This window comes from Typopeltis vanoorti, chromosome 10 (genome assembly GCF_054136105.1).
Source record: "Typopeltis vanoorti isolate ZY-2024b chromosome 10, IOZ_Tvanoo_1.0, whole genome shotgun sequence".
Lineage (NCBI taxonomy): Eukaryota > Metazoa > Arthropoda > Arachnida > Uropygi > Thelyphonidae > Typopeltis > Typopeltis vanoorti.
The window spans coordinates 117868513-117887352 of NC_143558.1; the positions used below are offsets into that span (position 1 = coordinate 117868513).

At 36.8% G+C, this 18840-nt stretch overlaps 1 protein-coding gene across 1 annotated transcript in view; it reads right to left on the reverse strand.

The window, feature by feature from the left end:
- LOC150102730 (uncharacterized) overlaps positions 1-18840 on the reverse strand; it is a 326709-nt gene that overhangs the window by 47360 nt on the left and 260509 nt on the right. The window contains exon 8 of the mRNA XM_090398982.1: positions 3293-3428. Coding sequence (XP_090255108.1) covers positions 3293-3428 — 136 coding nt within the window. The remainder of the gene's footprint in view (positions 1-3292; positions 3429-18840) is intronic.

Sequence of the window (18840 nt, forward strand, 5' to 3'; positions counted from 1 at the left end):
TTAAATCCTACCATTATTCTAAGCCAAACAGAAAAGGGAAAATTTTCTGATCTGCCAATTTCCACCTAATAAACGATGTTGATGTAGTCGAAGACCAATACAGAAAAATTAGCCTTGTTGCGTGGAATGAAGAAGAAAACTTCAAACATGATGGAATCCCTAAGGAAGCTTTAGAATTTTGGCAAGCAGTATCCAAACACAATAATTTTAAAGAACTGTCGAATTATGCCCTAACATGCCTTATCGTGCCAGCAAGTAACGCAATAGTTGAACGAATTTTTTCTTATGTAACATCTATCAAAACTAAACCCAGAAACAGGATGCAAATTAAACTGCTGGATTCAATTGTAAGAATCTGTTCATTCTTAAGTGATAACAATATGTGCTGCCAAAACTTTAAATGTACTCCCGAAATGCTACAAATGCACAACAGCAAAACTCTTTACGACTCGACTGCAGAAAAAGAAGAACAAGATATTCAATATCTTGAGGAAGTGCTGTCAAATTAACAGCTGAGTTTCACTGTAAGTATTTTAAGTTTAATTAAAAGTATTTTTGATGATATGTAATTGAATATATAGGCATAATTTATGCACACTTAATTGTTGGTATGTTAATTCACACAATTCAATCATTTTATATCTTTGGCCATAAGCTGTTGTTTTCATCTGGCAACCCTGTCTTGAAACATCAGTAAAGATGGCAAGAAATCAGAGTGGACTGATTTCTTGCCAGGTAGACAGATAATGGCATATGAGACTTTTATAGTTGACAAAGTGAGGGAGTGTAGCATGTTTCTCCATGGCAAACCTGCCATGGAGGAATGTTGTTATGCATGTGCAGGTAATTTTGTCAACATTCATGTCAATAGCTTCCATAATATCTTTAACATACATACAAAAGGATGTATGGCAGTCTGATGAGTGTGATATTGACCTCCCAACATAGACAAAAGAGACTAATCCATGTAGGATGTTCAGGAAGACTATTTTTAAAGCATAGTTAAGAGACAACTGTTTCCATCTAAGTGATAGAGCCGGTTCAATTGTTCAACATTAAGACTCTGAGTGGAAGATGCCTTGTAGAACCATGGACTTGAGACCCATAATCCAACTTTAAGCGTACAATAAAGATGGAGCAATAAAGATCGATCTACACCCTATTTAATAAAGTATACAGTGTGAATGAGAGTCAATGCTCTCTTCCACTTTTCTCTTAGTTGACAGATGTGTGTGCAAGGAAAGTAAGTTTTCTGTCAAAGATGAGTCCAAAGAACTTGATTTCTGTTGCTACTGGAATAACAGTTTGTTCCATCCTTAACTCGGGAACTGGGTGAATGGTGTGTTTCCAGCAGAAGTATAGAGAGACACTTTTTTCTGCTGAAAACTTAAACCCATTACTAAGTACATGGAGAAATAAGAACAACTGCTTGCTGAAATTGTCTTTCATTTACCCTCAGGTTACAAGAATGACAATAAATTGTGACATCGTCAACATACACAGCATTGCCTACAGTGGGAGGAAGCTGCTCAGTGACTGAGTTAACTTTGATAGCAAAAAAAGTTACACTTAGATAGCCTTGGAGAACATCCTGATCTTGACGATATGGTCAAGATAGCATACTTCCTGTTCTGACTTGGAAGACTTGGCTAGACAAAAATTTTTTAATATATATATATATATATATAGGAAGGTGTCCTCTGAGATGACTAGGTTATAGAGGTCTTTTAACATATGGTGTTCTATTTTAATCTTTTTTATTTCTTTTCACCTTTGCACTTCTGAGATGCCTTGGAGTTAGCTGGATGGTCTTCCTGATAGTTAATGGATCTATCAGGAAGTCCCCCCCCCTCTGGAGCCTAGGGTAGCCCCTGAGTGTCGAGCCTTCAAAAGGGGGCTCTGTCCCCTGCCGCCAACCCTCCAAGTTCCAGACTGGTAGGTCGGTTCTCCTTGAATTCTCATGACTCGAAAAGGGGATACCCCCCCCCCCGGCACCTACAGTGCCCAACCCCCAGAATTCCGGACTGGTAGGCCAGTTCTCCTTGAATTCTGATGACTCGAATTTTGAAGACTCGACACTCAGGGTAGCCCCTGAGTTTAAAAACGTGACATAAAAAGGCTTATTGTTTTATATATATATATATATATATATATATATAGAGTAGATTACATCCCTAAGATTGCCAGTTATCCTCAGAATTAAAAATTAGATACAGTTAGGACATTAGCACACATACATACATACATATAAACAACATGCATTGATGTTGGCGTGATGGTTAAAAAACTCAATAAGAAACACAATACTGCTACGATGATTTTCTTTCACTAATGGACATTTCCGCATCAAGAATGCTTTTTTTTTCCCCCTAATGTCATATAATGTACCACAATTTCATTGGCCAGCCTGGCTGGTCGAGTGGTTAGCATATCTACTATCCAGCCAAAAGGCTGCGGGTTCGAATCCAGCCATGGTCATGGATGTTTGTGATTATCTGTGAAAATACTAGTTCTGGCAGATGGCATTGGTGTGGATAATAGTAGCTGCGGTTCGTTACAGTTAGTGAATTGAGTGGTGCAGACAGAGAGTTGTAAAGTATGTGCCACCCCCCCTCAATGAGTCTTTGAACTCCCTGGAGGTATCATGTAATATTAATAATAATTATTATTATTATTACATTATTACAGTCCTATTCAAAGAGATTTGTGAATATCCATGAGGTGTTCTGTAATCCAGTAAGTACAAACTATTCTGTAGTAAAGATGGTCATGAAAATGACCACTATAACAAAAAATCCATGAGCTGCACTGAAATCTAGCAATTGCCATATTTTCTATAGCAAGATGGCCATGAAAAATGCTGTGCTCACTATAATCAAACAGCATAGAGTCACCACAGATGACAGTTTTTCATGCAGATGCCTAACTGGATAAGACAGACACGTTAAACGTGACACTGACCAAGAGTCCAACAATGTTTATCTCTGACATGTATCCTGCCTAAAGTTAGCAAAGGTGTGGGATCCAGTGTACAGAAATTGGACTGCAATGCACACCTCTATGTATGACTATACTTTGAGTCATCCTACCACCTTGCATATGACATAGCAGATATATGATGCTTATGTGATGCTGACTCAAGGTAATGGGAAAACAGATGATGAAAACACTTCATTTTCTTCACCCATCTCTTTCTTATGCGTATGATGCGTTTTCACAAAGAAAGTGTAATTACCTTATTTTTTGAAGCACTCTCGTATACAGCAGATATTTTTATTATCTTAAATCTTACCTTGGCCTTCTTTTGGGAGACGAGGTATACGCCACACTACTGCTTTTAGAGCATGTTCATATTTAGCTTGACCAACAGAAACTTCAATTAAACTGGGATCTAATGACTGTGCTGTTCCAATTATACGTTCTAATCCCTACAAGTAGGAGTAATTATGAAAAAACTATATAAAATAGAGATTTACACTGCTATAAAAGCCACCTAAAATTCTCAAAAATTAGAAACAATGATATACATGCTAAAAATGAACTGATATTCGAAGCATCATTTGCTAATGTATACAAATAATATTTTGAATAAAGCATAAATACACTAATTCTTTTTATTTCCCCAAGTGAGCGCAGAAAACTCCTTGAGTGCTAACTTATATTTTAAAGTAGGTATGTAGGTGGTTTCTACTCTTTGTCACCAGTAGTGAAATCATCAGGCTACCAATGATTCCAAGACTTCAAAGGTCAGGAGCGTGGGAGGATAACTGTCATTCTTGTGTTCCAGAACTGTGACATTGTTGTCTGAAATTTGTGTGTGTGCACGTACATACAATGGTTGAGTGTTGCACTGTATGGTTTGCCTTTACCAAAGATTAACTAACTTGGGAAAAGGAAGAATTTTATACAGTTCTTTATTTGATTTCAACTTACACTCTTTTCTTCAGCTTTATTAATTCATCTTAAATAATGGATTTCAGATAAAAATAAAAAACTGAAAGAATCCACTTAAACAATGAAAAGAAGTTCAAGATATTTCTTTGTGGTAAGAACAAGGAACCTTTTGAACACCTGTTGGCTTCCCTTATCTGCTCTGATAGGGATCCACTTCCTCTCTTCTGTTCCAGGAGTTTACAAGGTTCTTGTTCTTGCAACTAATCATATTATGATCAGATAGGAGATCTGCTAACATCTGCCTAGATTAAAAAATACATCTGATGCCACCACAAATATGGTCAGTCAGGTCTAGCTGACCATGCCTGACACAGAATCAGATGGGATAAAATTATTACGCTCCATCACAGTAAATATAGGACTTTTTAGAATCAGTAGCATATTAAAAAAAAAAACAGTCTAATCTTAATAGATATTTAACTTTATTAAGATTAATAATTAATTAAGGAAGCTTTAATTCCTACCTACAACTAAGACTAGCCAGCAGCACTCACAGAGCGCCCTTCATAAGACTTTATTCTTTATATAGTCTAATTTAATTTCTTCCACTTTTTCTTTCTTGTATGTTTCGATTAGCATGTCTCACCTGTAATTATATATGGTAGTGAAACTTCAAACTTTAACTTGAAATATGATTCACAAATTGAAAGTTACTCAGAGAAGAATGGAAAGGAATATGCTTGTTGTGACACTGAAAGGTAGGATATCTTCCCATTTGATAAGATCAAGAAGAGGTGTCCAGGACATCATAAGTTATATTAAAAAAAATGGAGATGGGCCTAAATTATTGAAAAATTATTTCAGCTTTTATCTATTATTAAATGGATGAGAAAAAGCTGAAATTAGAATGGAATGGAGAAAATTAAGGAAACCTTCATCCAGCAGTGGACCAATCCAGGGTGAAGAAGATTTCTCAACATAATCTTCCTCTATTTTAATATATTTTCTCCATTACATAAGTCTTTTGAAGCTGTTATAATAAAATTCTTCATATTGTTTTCAGATCCATTTTCTCACAAATGTATGCTCAATTTAGGAATAAAAGCTCAACAAAGTTAAGTATGGGATGTAGGGGGAGGGTTTTGACAACTTCAAATCAGATCTTTTTTAATAGCTGTTGAAGTGGATAGACTATTTGTAGCCTTACAATGTTGCCAAAGCATGAAGAAGATTAATTCACTGATTTGAGCTTGTCAAAGTCCTTACAGAATTTTATGAATTTACAGTTATCACTTTCACTACAAAGTCCTGATGAATGACACCTTCGCTGTTCTCATTCTGTTTTGTTCTCACTTTTCTGTTCTGTTCTCATTCTGTTTTGAGTTCTCACTCATTTTGTTTACTCATTCTAATCCAGTATTCAATTTCAGTGCTAATGATCTCTGACTCATTCTCTGATTAACTGTCTTCAGTTAATTCAGCTTTCTACTTAAATAAAACATCACTTGTAGTTTTTGGCCATTTCTTTTGTGACTGGCTAAAAATTTAAATATATACCTAGGAGGAAAGCAAAGCACTAAACCTATAAATTGTCATACTATTAATAAATTTTAAACAGATTTGTGTACAATGCATTTTGAAAAAATGCATTGTATACAAAATTTTTAACTCACTTTTTGTATATTTATGAATTAGGAAGTTTTCTTTGTTTCAAATCGGTCAGAGAGAAAGATAAAATCTTCAGTTTTTCATCTGGTCTTGAAAAACTGAAGATTAGCAAATAGCACCAAAATGAAAAAGGGGTGTAATAAATTCTGTGGTCACTTGTTGTGCATAACATTTCCAGTCAAGAACAGATATGTATCATAGTCAACTGTTAAAGACATAATTTGGTAAGGTCTTGTAAATCATGTAGATCATTCTAAAGAATGATTAAGCTAAGAGAAGAAATTTTACTTTTTGAAAAGAAACTGCTGAAGTGGGGTTGCAGACAGATGTGTCAGCAGAAATGATATGCAAGAAGACAATAAACATTCTATGGTCATGTTTTGTAAATGGCGTTCTCAATCTTAAGAGGTTGCACTCACAGAATACAAATAGATGCACAAGTTTTGGGCAGAACATATGAAACAATATCTGGTGAGCTTTACTGAGTCGAAATAATGTTTTGACCTGATGAATTAAATCCTAGCTAGTTAAAAGGAAAAAAGTGATCCTAGTGAATTTGTTTCAAACAAAAGCAAAAGAAGCTACAGATTTATTATTATTATTACGGGCAACTCCAAGGAGTCCTTAGACTCATCAAGGAAGGCACTAAACAACTACTCAACATCCACACAGTATCTATCATACTTTCCCTTGAACTCATTCACAGTCACGGCACCCATAACAGACTCTGGCAACTTATTCCACTCATTCACCACTCTCCAAGTAAAAAACTAGTTCTAACACCCTTGCGAACCACACTCTTGACCAGTTTCCATGGATGGCCCCTAGTCCTCCCACTGCCAGTCCTGTTCTGAAAAATATCCTCTGAATTAATCTTATAGAAACCCTTCAGTAATTTGAATGTCTCATTCATATCACCCCTTTTCCGCCTATCAACCAATTTCTGCAACCCACAAATCTTCAACCTGTTCTCATAAGGTTCATTCCATAGACCTGCTATCATCTTTGTCACTCACCTCTGGATCCTATATACCTCCTCCTCATCAAGAAGAAACCCTTGCACCCAGATCTGGGCACAGTAGTCAAGATGGGGGTCTTATCAAGGTTTGATACAGAGGAACAATAACTTGCTTGTCTCTGCTCGTCAAAGTATTCTTCAGTAACCAAGTGATCTGATGAGCCGATTTAGCCACTTTTGCAATGTGCCCCATAAACTTCAACTCCCTATCCACCAACACTCCCAAATCCCTGACCTCATCAATCTCCTGGAGCACGATTCCACCAATGTGATATACTGCTGCTAATCTTTTCATCCCAAAATGCATAACCTAACTTTGCCACATGAAATTGACATCCATCTCCTTAGCCCAGTCCTCCAATCTATCCAAATCAACCTGCAAAATTTTGACATAATGTGCATTCACTATTGCTCTACCCATCTTTGCATCATCAGCAAACAAATGAACACTTTCTCTCAGATCCTTTCCTATATCGTTAATAAACAAATTAAATAGTACTGGTCCAAGAACAGAACCCTGCGGCACACCACTTGTCAACAGGCCGTCTTTTGGACTCTACCCTGAATAAACTGTTCTCTGATATCTCTCAATCAACCACCCTCCTATCCATCTCACCAACCCTATATCCATCCTCATATGCTGCAGTTTACTGATTAGAATTCCATGTGGTATCCTGTCAAAGGCCTTAGCAAGTTCCAGCAGTATCACCATATACCCATTACCTTTATCCAGTTCGGCCGTCACTGTGTTATAAAATGTAAGAAAGTTAGTGAGGCATGATCTACCATTCACAAAACTATGCTGTCCCCCATACAGTATCCCATTTTCATCTATCCATTCCTGTATTTTTCTCTTGACTACTTTCTCCAAAACCTTGACAACAACTCCTGATATGCTGATCGGTCGGTAATTTGCAACAGCAGTCTTGGAACCTTCTTTATGCAGTGGAACTACTTTCCCCTCTCCCCCCCCACCCCCTCAGGACTAACCCAGACCTGAGACTCAAATTAAACAAAATGGTCAAGGGCACTGACAATTCTTTAGCCGCTTCACGTAAGACCCGAGCTGGTATACCATTCAATCCCACAGATGTATTCACATTAAGGTTTTGTAATATACTATTCACCTCCATTTCATGCACCTCAATTCCCATATAAGCTATTGTGTTCCTTCAATCCTGCAATATCACCATCTGGATGAGATACTTGCAAAGTGCTAGCTCAGTAATTCCACTATATCAACTGATTCAGTTACCTCCCTATCATAATATTTGTGTAAAAAGTCTATGGATTTGAATATGAAATTTATATAATTGAACAAGCTAAAAGAGGTAAACATGTAGCTGATATTACATGACAATTTAGTATGTCAGGTTGCTCTTAAAGATATTATAATTAAGCAATACCATAAGATTGCAAAGTATGTACAAGGCTTCAATAAAAGTGATTAAGTCAAGTCAATGGAGGTAATTTTATTACTCTGTGAAAAGAAATTACGTGGTTTGCAGAAAGACATGCAAACGAAATGTGTCAGCAGAAATGATTTGTGAGAAAGTGCAGACCATCTTTTCTGATCTGGAAAATATAAAAAATAAAATAAAATAATATTAAACCCCATATAAATTTAAAGCAAATTATAAGTAGTTTAGCATTTTAAGAACAGGACTGATTCCTAAACCAACTACTAAGCATTAGGAAGCAGTATTCAACAGATAAATTTGCAAATAATGAATTACTGAGAAATTTTAAGAGCAACCTGTCCAAGGTTTTTTAGGAATGTTACTTTGGAACTTAGGAATATTACTTACATTTCTAAGTTACTCAACTTAAATGGTCATTTGTGGAAAATGATGAAGAAGAAAAACTTGTACACTATAAAGGAATCTACTAGGATGCAAGACAATCAAAAGATCATCTGTTGATGTTAAATGGTCAGAAGACTTCAAAATGAAAACATTGGCTATCTATCATTCTCAGAAAATGAAAGGCATGGCTGATTTGTGAAATTTTTAAATACTTCTTTGTGAATTATTTTACGACAACAATAGGCCAACATCTTCAGACTAAGAACATGTTGAAGATGACCCTCCGATTTGTTAATAATGTATTAACTCAAGCTCAGACCCTGGGTACTCTCCCAGGATAAATAAAAATGAAATTTTTAGCACCCCAAGAAATATCTTATTGATTCAACTTATGCCATTAGTGCAAAATTTCAGATGAAATATCATACCAATGAAGAAGGCAAAATGACATGAAAAGAATTTTGGAATAGATATAACATCAGAAATGTTACAGATAAAATTAGCAACACAACGGCAATCAAAACTGCAGCATGGAAAGATTTGTGGAGCTATTTGTCCAAAGATAAGTGATATAAGTAAGCAGATATACTGCTGATAACAGCATAAACATCCATAATGGCAGTTGTTTATTTCTTGAGAGCCTTCAGGGTTGAGAAGAGTTGCATAACGAGTTTCTCTCAGTATTACTTTACCGAGAATTGATGTGAGAGAAACTTAATGGTAAAGGATTTATCACTCTTCTTAGGAATAAGTTGTATGTGGACTAATTTCTAAATTGAGAGACATTGTTGTTATTAGTGAAATAAGAGTGTAAAAAGGCAACATAGAACAGGAGGAAACTCTGGAGTATAAACCTTCATAATAATCCGAGAAATATCATCAGGATCAAGAAACTTTTTTGGTATCGAATTTTGTCAAGATTCTTCTAATCTCTTTCTAGCAAAAGGTTTAAGGCAACATTGAGTTTTAAAGGTTTGGAATGGTTGGTGAACATTTACCAAGATGACATATGCAAGAATTTAAGGAAAGTAAGAAGCCAGGAGATTGGCTTTTTCTGTGGATGATGATGCAATAGGATCATCTGATACTAACATTGGTGGAAGAAGAATTGAATATAAGTTATGACTTATATTATGATAAAAGACCAGAAGGCATGATTGCCATTTGAACAGGATGCAAGTTTCATGCTTTCAGAATCAGTCAAGGAAGATGAAGATTTGCACGAAAGCTAATTAGAGTATGCTTGGCTCTTTTACAGCTTTGCACATCTCTTGGAGAATGATGGTTTAGATGTTTCCATACAAATAAAATTAATTTAGCAATACACTTGGCATATGACTGGGTCAGAAGGATAGAAACAATAGACCAACAGAGGGAATGATGCACAGAAAATTTACAAAGATCATCCTACTCGGTATTCTTATAATGCTTGACAATACATATGTGAGGATGGCCAGGTGGTCAACTTTGCTCAATGGGAGATAGATTGTGGTCTGAAATTACATAAAGAATAAGCATGTACTTAGAAGGGCTAATAGAAAGGAAGAGATCTGTAAAGACATCTAAATTGGTTCAAACATCTTTACATAACTGGTGTATAAGCAAATTTTGTTACTACCTGAATTATTATTATTATTATCTGAGACTTCCAGGAAGTCAAGCACTCATCGAGGGAGGCTGTAAATTACCCAACCCAGCTATCATACCTACCCTTGAATTCATTCCCATATTCTCCAGTTTACACAACAGCCTATCGTGTGGTATCCTATCAAATGCCTTAGAAAAATCCAACATTATCATAGTGTATCCATTCCCTTTATCCAACTCGGCCGTAACATTGTTATAAAATATGAGCAAATTGCTAAAACACGACCTTCCTATAGTAAACCCATGCTGTTTCCTGCAGAGTATAGAATGCTTGTCTACCCATTTCTGTATGTGAGTTCTTACCAACTTCTCTAAATCTTCACTACCACACTTGAGATACTAATAGGTCGTTAGACACATCAGTTTTTGCACCACCCTTGTGCAATGGAACTATCATACATTCCTTCCATTCCTGTGGTATCATTCCTGAGCTGAGACTCAAGTTATACAAATCTGTGAAAGGCCTAGCCAATTCTGCTGAGCATTCCTTTAACAAACGGGCAGATATTCCATCCGTCCCTGTTGACAAATTCTTATCCAGGTTATGCAAGAACTCTTCAACCTAATTTTCATAAACCTCTAACTCCATCCAATGTAGCAGTAGCACCATGCTATATACACCTGGTTGATATATCTTAGCAAAGTGAGCACTCATTAACTGAACAATCTCCTTAGCTTCCAACACTTGTGTGCCATCTGCATTCAATAAAGTTATTCTTCTGCACTCATTCTTTCTTTTGCTTGCGACATAACGATAAAATTCTTTTGACTGCCTTTAGCTTGCATGGCCAATTTCTTTTCATACTCTGTTTTAGCTTTTCTCACAATGCTCGTTACTTTTCTGGCCTGAGCTTTATATATTTCATAACTCCTCTCGCTCTTATTCTGACGATATTCTTTCCAGATCATCTTCGTCTTGTGGATCTCTAGCTTAATAAGGCTGCACATTCATTTCACTCCCAACCTATTTATTCTTCGAACACCAGGGATACATTCAGATACTGCCTCATTCAAGCACTTTTTCAAAGATTCCCATTCATTGCTGACATTTTTTCCATTCAGTAACTGATACCATGGGACCAAAGAGAGTATTCTTCTAAGTTGATCATAATTTCCAGTTTTGTAATTCAACATGCAGCCTCATTTAATCAGAGCTTCAATACAAGTAGATACTTCCCAAGAAAGAACAGCATGATCACTGTCACCAATTGGTTGTGAAATAGCCATATTCTTGACAGAGATCCCTTCTGATGCTAAGAGCAAATCCAACACTATTTGACCTCGAGTTCCTTCTTGCACATGCTGCTTGAGAAAGTTATCTCCCAACAATTCAATAAATTTCTGTTCTTTCTGATCACAAGATTTCTCTTCTACCCAATCAATGTTTGGAAAATTCGCTGCCAACTACGAGTATACTCGTAGTTGGATAACCAGCTACACAAGCCAGCTACGAGTAAACTCGTATGACACTTACCACTGGCATCGAGATTACTGTACTGACCTTGAAGAAGTGAAAATGCTTGGCTTGTGGAGCTAGCATCAAAACTGTGTATTCTCATAGATGGTATATGCTCTGCACAAGCCAACTACGAGTATACTCGTATGACGCTGACCGCTGGCAATGAGATTACCGTACTGACCTTGAAGAAGTGAAATTGCTCTGCATATGGGAACAGACTATGCCAAAGTAGCATGCAGCGAACGTGTTAAAGTCACTCAAAATGATTATTCGTTTGGTATCCATAAGGCTAAATTGGCAATGCATTTCTTCATCCCATACAACTGAGCTGCCAGGTCTGTAGCAACATCCCCACCATATATTTCATTCTGTTAACCTCCACTTCACATCAAATAGACTCAAACTCATTGCTACATGGGACATTGTTACCATCATTGTTTTCTTGTATTTCTACCCTAACTGGACTTAAGTCATCTGATATCATTAGTAGCACTCCTCCTCCTCTCCCTTCTGTCATTCCTAAAAATAGTATATCCGTTACACTCGATCCCACTTACCATATCTGATTCTGATAGCCAGGTTTCACTAATGCCAACAATCTTAGACCACATCGTATTCAATAAAGCAACAAACTCAACCCCTTTTGTTTCTAATGCTCCTGGCATTTGTGTATAGACATAATAAATTACCACCCAGCCTATTCTTATAATTAGATATGCAATGTATTTGGTCTTGTTCTAGAATTTTCTCTTTTCCCTCTCCAGACATACTTAAAAGGTCTGAACCCAAAGCATATTTTTCCACTCCTACTCTACATACATAACCACGTTCAAAGGCATTTATATCTTTATCACGTTTGTATGCCATAGCTGAACTTTCACAGACATTTTCTCCATTCCTCCCTTTATGATCTAATCTCCCTGACACTATGCATTAAGTCTCACAGCAAGAAGTAATTTCTCCAGGTTTCTGATGCCAAATGAATTCAAATGCAGGCCATCATTCACACCAGGTCATAATTAGAACCAGAAGTCAACAATTTCTGGTTCGAATTATGAACATAGAACTAGAAAAGATATATATAAATATCATTGTGTTAACAAAATTCTAAACTATCTTGTCAAAATGATATTCCATTGTAAAGAAAATGAGCAGCAGTAACTGTGGATTCATTATTAATAGAAAATTAAGGAATTAAATTTTGTATTTAAATTTATATTAAATAGAAAATTTAATTAAATTTTCCATTTAATTAAATAACCACACATCATGGTAAAAGACATGCATGACAGTGGCTGTGTGAGTGTTGCTCAATGGGAGAGGCAATCATGGTTGACGATTGAAAAGGAATGTTCCTTAATACTGCTGGGCTTTGCAAAGACCTTTGACAGGATACCACATGGAATTCTAATCAGTAAACTGCAGCACATGGGGATGGATATCAGGAACTGAATATTAAGTTCAAAGTATGTACATTAAAGCACCGAATACACAAGTAAGGGAATAAGTTGGCCACTAGAGGACTACATGGTATGTAGTGTTTGTAGAAAGCTCCTGAACAGATACCTATTATTTTAAGTAATAATTGGTAAATTTGTTGAATCTTATATAGTATTATTTACTTTTCGTATCTTAGCTTGTCTGTGTGATTTTTGTGTGTTTTCTGAGTTATTTCAATTAGTAATTTGATAGATACGATTATCAGCGTGCTCATGATGCTGATAAGAAGGAACACAATGGCGTCCAGATTGCCATCTTTGTCCAAAAATTTTAATATAAAGGATTTTATTCAGTGTACTGTTTGTGAAATGTATGCTTTGAGGAGAGCGGTTGGAGTCTGGTTAGACAACGATAGTGGAGTGAATGTATGCAGAAAGTGTAAGGAATGTGAGGATTTAAAGTGTGTTTCAGGTCATGAGAGTGATATCGTTGTTGAAAGTGAGAATGTAGAAAATAGTGATATTTGCGAGGTATGAATGGTGATATTTGTGAGGTAGTACCAGATAGCTGTGAGAGTGGCATTGAAAGTGAGAACGAAGGTAAAAATACAGAACGAATGAATGAATTAACAGATAATAAAAATGATGAGACAGATGCAATGAGTGAGATCACATAGTTACGCGGAGCGATAGATAGGACAAATCAACAGCTGGAGCGTTGGCAAAAATGTTTACCGAGCTTACCAACTAATAAATGACAAAAGTATGATAGTGAGTTTAGACAAAATGAAAGAGTGAGTGTTGTACGGAGATTCTTTAGTAAGAGGTGTGATAGATGAGAGTTTGACAAAATCGTACCAACCTGGTGCGAACGTTAAGGATGTAAGTGAGTCAATTAGAATGCAAAAGCAGAGGGTGAAAGAATTGATAGCAGTAGCAGGAACGAATGATTTGAAAGGAGACAAAATGGCTATGAGAGAGGATTTGAAAGAATTACTTGAGGTAGCAAAAGAAAAGAGTGAGAGAGTTAGGATGGTGAGTCTGTTTCCGCGGTATGACAGTAAAGAGTATAGAAGGAGGGCCAAAATTGCTAATGACTTTATGAGCGGATTATGCAGGAGTGGTGTGGAATTTGTGGATGTGTGGAGTGAGTTCGATGGACGAAATGATTTATATATGATAGATGGTTTACATTTGAATGGATTTGGTGTACGGAGACTCGAAAAGGTGTTGAATGAAGTGGAAGTGGATGTGCAGAATCAGGGAAACTAGAGTTATTAAGGGGGTGGGGGAGGAGAAGTAGATATGCAGACTTTAGGGAGACAGTTGAGTGTATGAATGTGTGTAATATGCTCGAGTGCGTATGAATGCCAACAAATCAGAATGGGATAGTTAGTATAAAGCAGTGATGGAGAAACTATGACAAGCGTGTCAGCACTGACACACTTGAGGGTTTCAGGTGACACACCTTGGATGTTGAAAAATATTGGTATTTTGATGAAAAAACTGTGATAAATCGTGTAAGATCGCTCTCAGTTAAGGTGAAGGTAGGTTTGTTCATTGAAAGAACTTTCTACCAGTAGTTAGAAACAGAAAAGTCATTAAATGTAATGTAAGTTTGTAATTTCAGTTTATTAAATTAATTGTATAATATGAATTCATAAATTTTATATCAATGTCCTATTAAATAAATAGCCTAATATGAGTTACATTTATAATGCATGCATGTATGCAAGTGGCACATCAACAATGTCAATATTTAAAAAAAAAAAGTTTGACACACCTGGGTAAAAAGGTTCGCCATCACTGGTATAAGGCATCAAAATAGGATGGGACAAATGGGCTTCTGCAATTCATGTATACTAATGCCAGAAGTATTAGGAACAAGAAGGAAGCATTTTTGGCTTGGTTAGCACTTCCAGGCCACAAGTTATTGGCATTAGTGAAACATGGATGACAGAAGATGATATAGCTAGTGGGAGTGAATGTGAGGGGTATGGTGTGTTCAGGAGTGACAGGGAGAATAAAATGGGGGAGGAGTGTTATTGATGATAGCTGATGAGCTGCAGCAAAGGAGAATAGAAGTGGAACTGCAGGATAGAGAACAGAGCACATCTGAGGCTATTTGGTGTGATACTGAAACTAGCAGAACAAAATATACAGTTGGGTGCTGCTATAGACCAGGTGACGGAATAGATGGTGGAGATAGTATGCATAAGCAAATAGAAGAAATGAGTGGAGGGAGGGTAATTATTATGGGAGATTTCAACTATGGTAACATTGATTGGAAGGGGTACATGGGATACATGGGAGAAAGGAATTGGATTTCATGCGATTATTAAGGGATAACTATCTGCAACAGCATGTAATGGAAAATACTAGGGGTCAGAGAGGGCTTGACCTAGTAATTGCATCTGAGAATTTGGCTGTAATGAATATGACCACGTTGCCACCAACTGGAGAGAGTGATCATAGGGTCTTGACGTGTGGAATTTACAATTAAGACAGGGTACGTGTGGAATTATTGGACTTGCAAGTATGACAAGCTTAGTAGTTTGACTGGTTCAGTGCCATGGCATGTAAAACTGCAAGGGCTGGATGTTGATAGTGCATGGGAGGTGGTTAAGAAGTGTTTGCAGGAGGCAATGGCTGACTGTATACCTAGAGTCCGAATAATAAATCAAGTAGGGGTTAAATGGATAAATAACACCATTAAGCTTGAGCTGCAAAAAAAAAAAAGAAACAACAGTGGAGAGAATTTAAGGAAAAAGGAGACTGGCAAGCATATGAATGGTATAAAGTGCAGGCTTGAAGGGTAACTAGTGTGGTAAGAAAAGCAAAAGCAGATTATAAAAGAACATTAGCCATGCAGGCTAAAGAGAATCCCAAACAGTTTTTTTGACATGTTGCAAGTTAAAGAAAAACTGTATATGGCAGAATGATTTTAAAGAATGCCAATGGTAGGTGGGTAACCAAATCAGTGGTGACATTGCAGGAATGAATGAACCAATAGCTTATACGGGAATTGTGGTGAATGAAGTAGAGGTGAATAGTCTATTACAAAACCTCAATGTGAATACATCTGTGGGATTGGATGGTTATACCAGCTCATGTCGTACGTGAAGCGGCTAAAGAATTATCAGTGCCCTTGACCATTTTGTTTAATTTGAGTCTCAGGTCTGGGTTAGTCTCGAGGGGATGGAAATAGGGGAAAATAGTTCCACTGCATAAAGGAGGTTGCAAGACTACTCTTGTAAATTACCAACCGATCAGCATATCAGGAATAGTTGTCAAGGTCTTGGAGAAATTAGTCAAGAGAAAAATACAGGATTGGATAGATGAAAATGGAAATACTGTATGGGGGACAGCATGGTTTTGTGAAGGTAGATCATGCCTCAGTGACTTGCTCACGTTTTATAACACCGTGACGGTTGAACTCGATAAGGGTAATGGGTTTACAGTGATTCTACTGAATCTTGCTAAGGCCTTTGACAGGATACCACATGGAATTGTAATCAGTAAACTGCAGCATATGGGGATAGATATAGGGTGGTTGATGGAGAGATATCAGAGAGTGGTTTATTCAGGAGTAGAGTCCAAAAGACGGCCTGTGACCATTTGTGTGCCACAGGGTTCTGTTCCTGCACCACTACTGTTCAATTTGTTCATTAACGATATAGGAAAGAATCTGAGAGGAAGTGTTCATTTGTGTGCTGATGATGCAAAGTTGGGTAGAGCAATAGTGAGTGCACAGGATGTTAAAATTTTGCAGGATGATTTGGATAGTTTGGAGGACTGGGCCAAGGAAAATGAATGTCAATTTAATGTGGCAAAGTGTAAGGTTATGCATTTTGGGGTGAAAAGATTAGTAGCAGTATATGACATTGGTGGAACCATGCTCCAGGAGATTGATGAGCTCAGGGATTTGGGAGTGTTGGTGGATACGGAGTTGAAGTTTAGGGGCCACATTGCGAAAGTGGCTAAATCAGCTCATCAAATCATTTGGTTGCTGAAAAATATTTCAACAAGCAGAGACAAACAAGTTATTATTCCTCTGTATCAAGCCTTGATAAGACCCCATCTAGACTACTGTGCCCAGATCTCGGTGCAAGGGTTTCTTCTTGATGGAGGAGGTGGTGGAGAGGATCCAGAGACGAGTGACCAAGATGATAGCAGGTCTATGGAATTAACCTTATGAGAACAGGTTGAAGATTTGTAGGTTGCAGAAATTAGTTGATAGGCGGAAAAGGGGTGATATGATTGAGATGTTCAAATTACTAAAGGGTTTCTATAAGATTAATTCAGAAGATGTTGATATTGAAAATATCAACATCTTCTGAATTTTTGAGAATAGGACTGTGGTGGGAAGACTAGGGGCCATACGTGGAAGTTGGGCAAGAGTGTGGTTAGCAAGGGTGTTAGAGCTAGGTTTTTTAATTTGGAGAGTGGTGAATGAGTGGAATAGGCTGCCAGAGTCTGTTGTGGGTGCCATGACTGTGAATGAATTGAAGGCGAGGTATGATAGCTACTGTGTGAATGTCGAATAGTTGTTCCTGACATGATGTTAGGGCCTCCCTCGATGAGTCTATTGACTTCGTGGAGTTGCTCATAATAATAATAATAATAATAATATGAAGAAGAACTAGTATGATTAAAAAGGTGAATATTAATTTTATTTTTTGGTTCTCTTCTTTAAAACATTTCTGAGAGAGAAAGCATAATTAACATATTTGTCCAATCTACGACAGAGATAAATAAAAGGATCTAAACAAATGGAGCAGTCAACAATTTTAACTACTGTCACAGCCATGTTTACATATATTTATAGTGTTTGGAGAGTGGTTAGGGTTATCAGATATTCTGTTGCTCATCTAATCTTATTTAGAAGACCAATTTGAAGAAAAAATACTCAACACTGGCAAAGATAATACATAATAACCTGTACATCCAGAGACTGCACAAGAATTGATGTTAAAACTCTGAAGTAAACTGATGAGGCAAACAAACTACACAAATTGGGGAGATTAATTTCTTCACACAAACCTGACTGTTGCAGAGAATTCAAGGCTTGTTTAAAATTGATTATTTGAGTTACATATGTTTGTACTAAATGAGATGTTGAAACTGAAACAAACAAAAAATTAAATCTTTCTTTAAGAAGAATGCGACTCACTTCACTCCATCCTCAACCTTTCAAGGAATGTCAAGAAGCTATCCCCTTCTACATCAGGCATTCCAATATATTTTACTGTTTCTTCCACACACAAAATACAACATGAGGAGAAAGGAAAGTTCACTGGGATGGAAGGAAAAAGATCCAGAGGAAGACCAAGATGTAGGTGGATTGATACAGTAAAAAGTGCCTTAGAAGATAGAAATATGAGATCTGATAATGTTGGAGTCTTGACAGGTAACAGATTGATTTGGAGGAAAATTGTAGATAGGAAGTTAGTAATGATGTAATGATTTAACAATTTTGTGCTTCTAGGATCTTGAATTGATACAGATGGGTATTGTACTGAAGAAGTTAGAAGAAGATTATTATTGGAAAGAAAGCAATGACAAATTTAAGCAAGATCTTTAAAGATATTAGCCTTGAAACAAAAACAGAATCGTGAAAGCAATGGCATTCCCTGTGCTACTGTATGGATGTGAAAGTTGTACCCTGAGAAAGAGTGAAAGAAGAAAGATAGATGCATTTGAATTATGGGTTTGGAGACGCTTACTAAGAATACTATAGACTGCAAAGCAAACCAATAAATCAGTGATAGACAGAATAAAGCCAGATTGCTCCCTCGAAGCTATGATTATCAAGCAAAAATTGTCATACTTCAGACATACAGGGTGTTCGGGATAAATTTGACATATTTATAATTAATTATATTTTTCCGTAAGTTACATGTATTAACA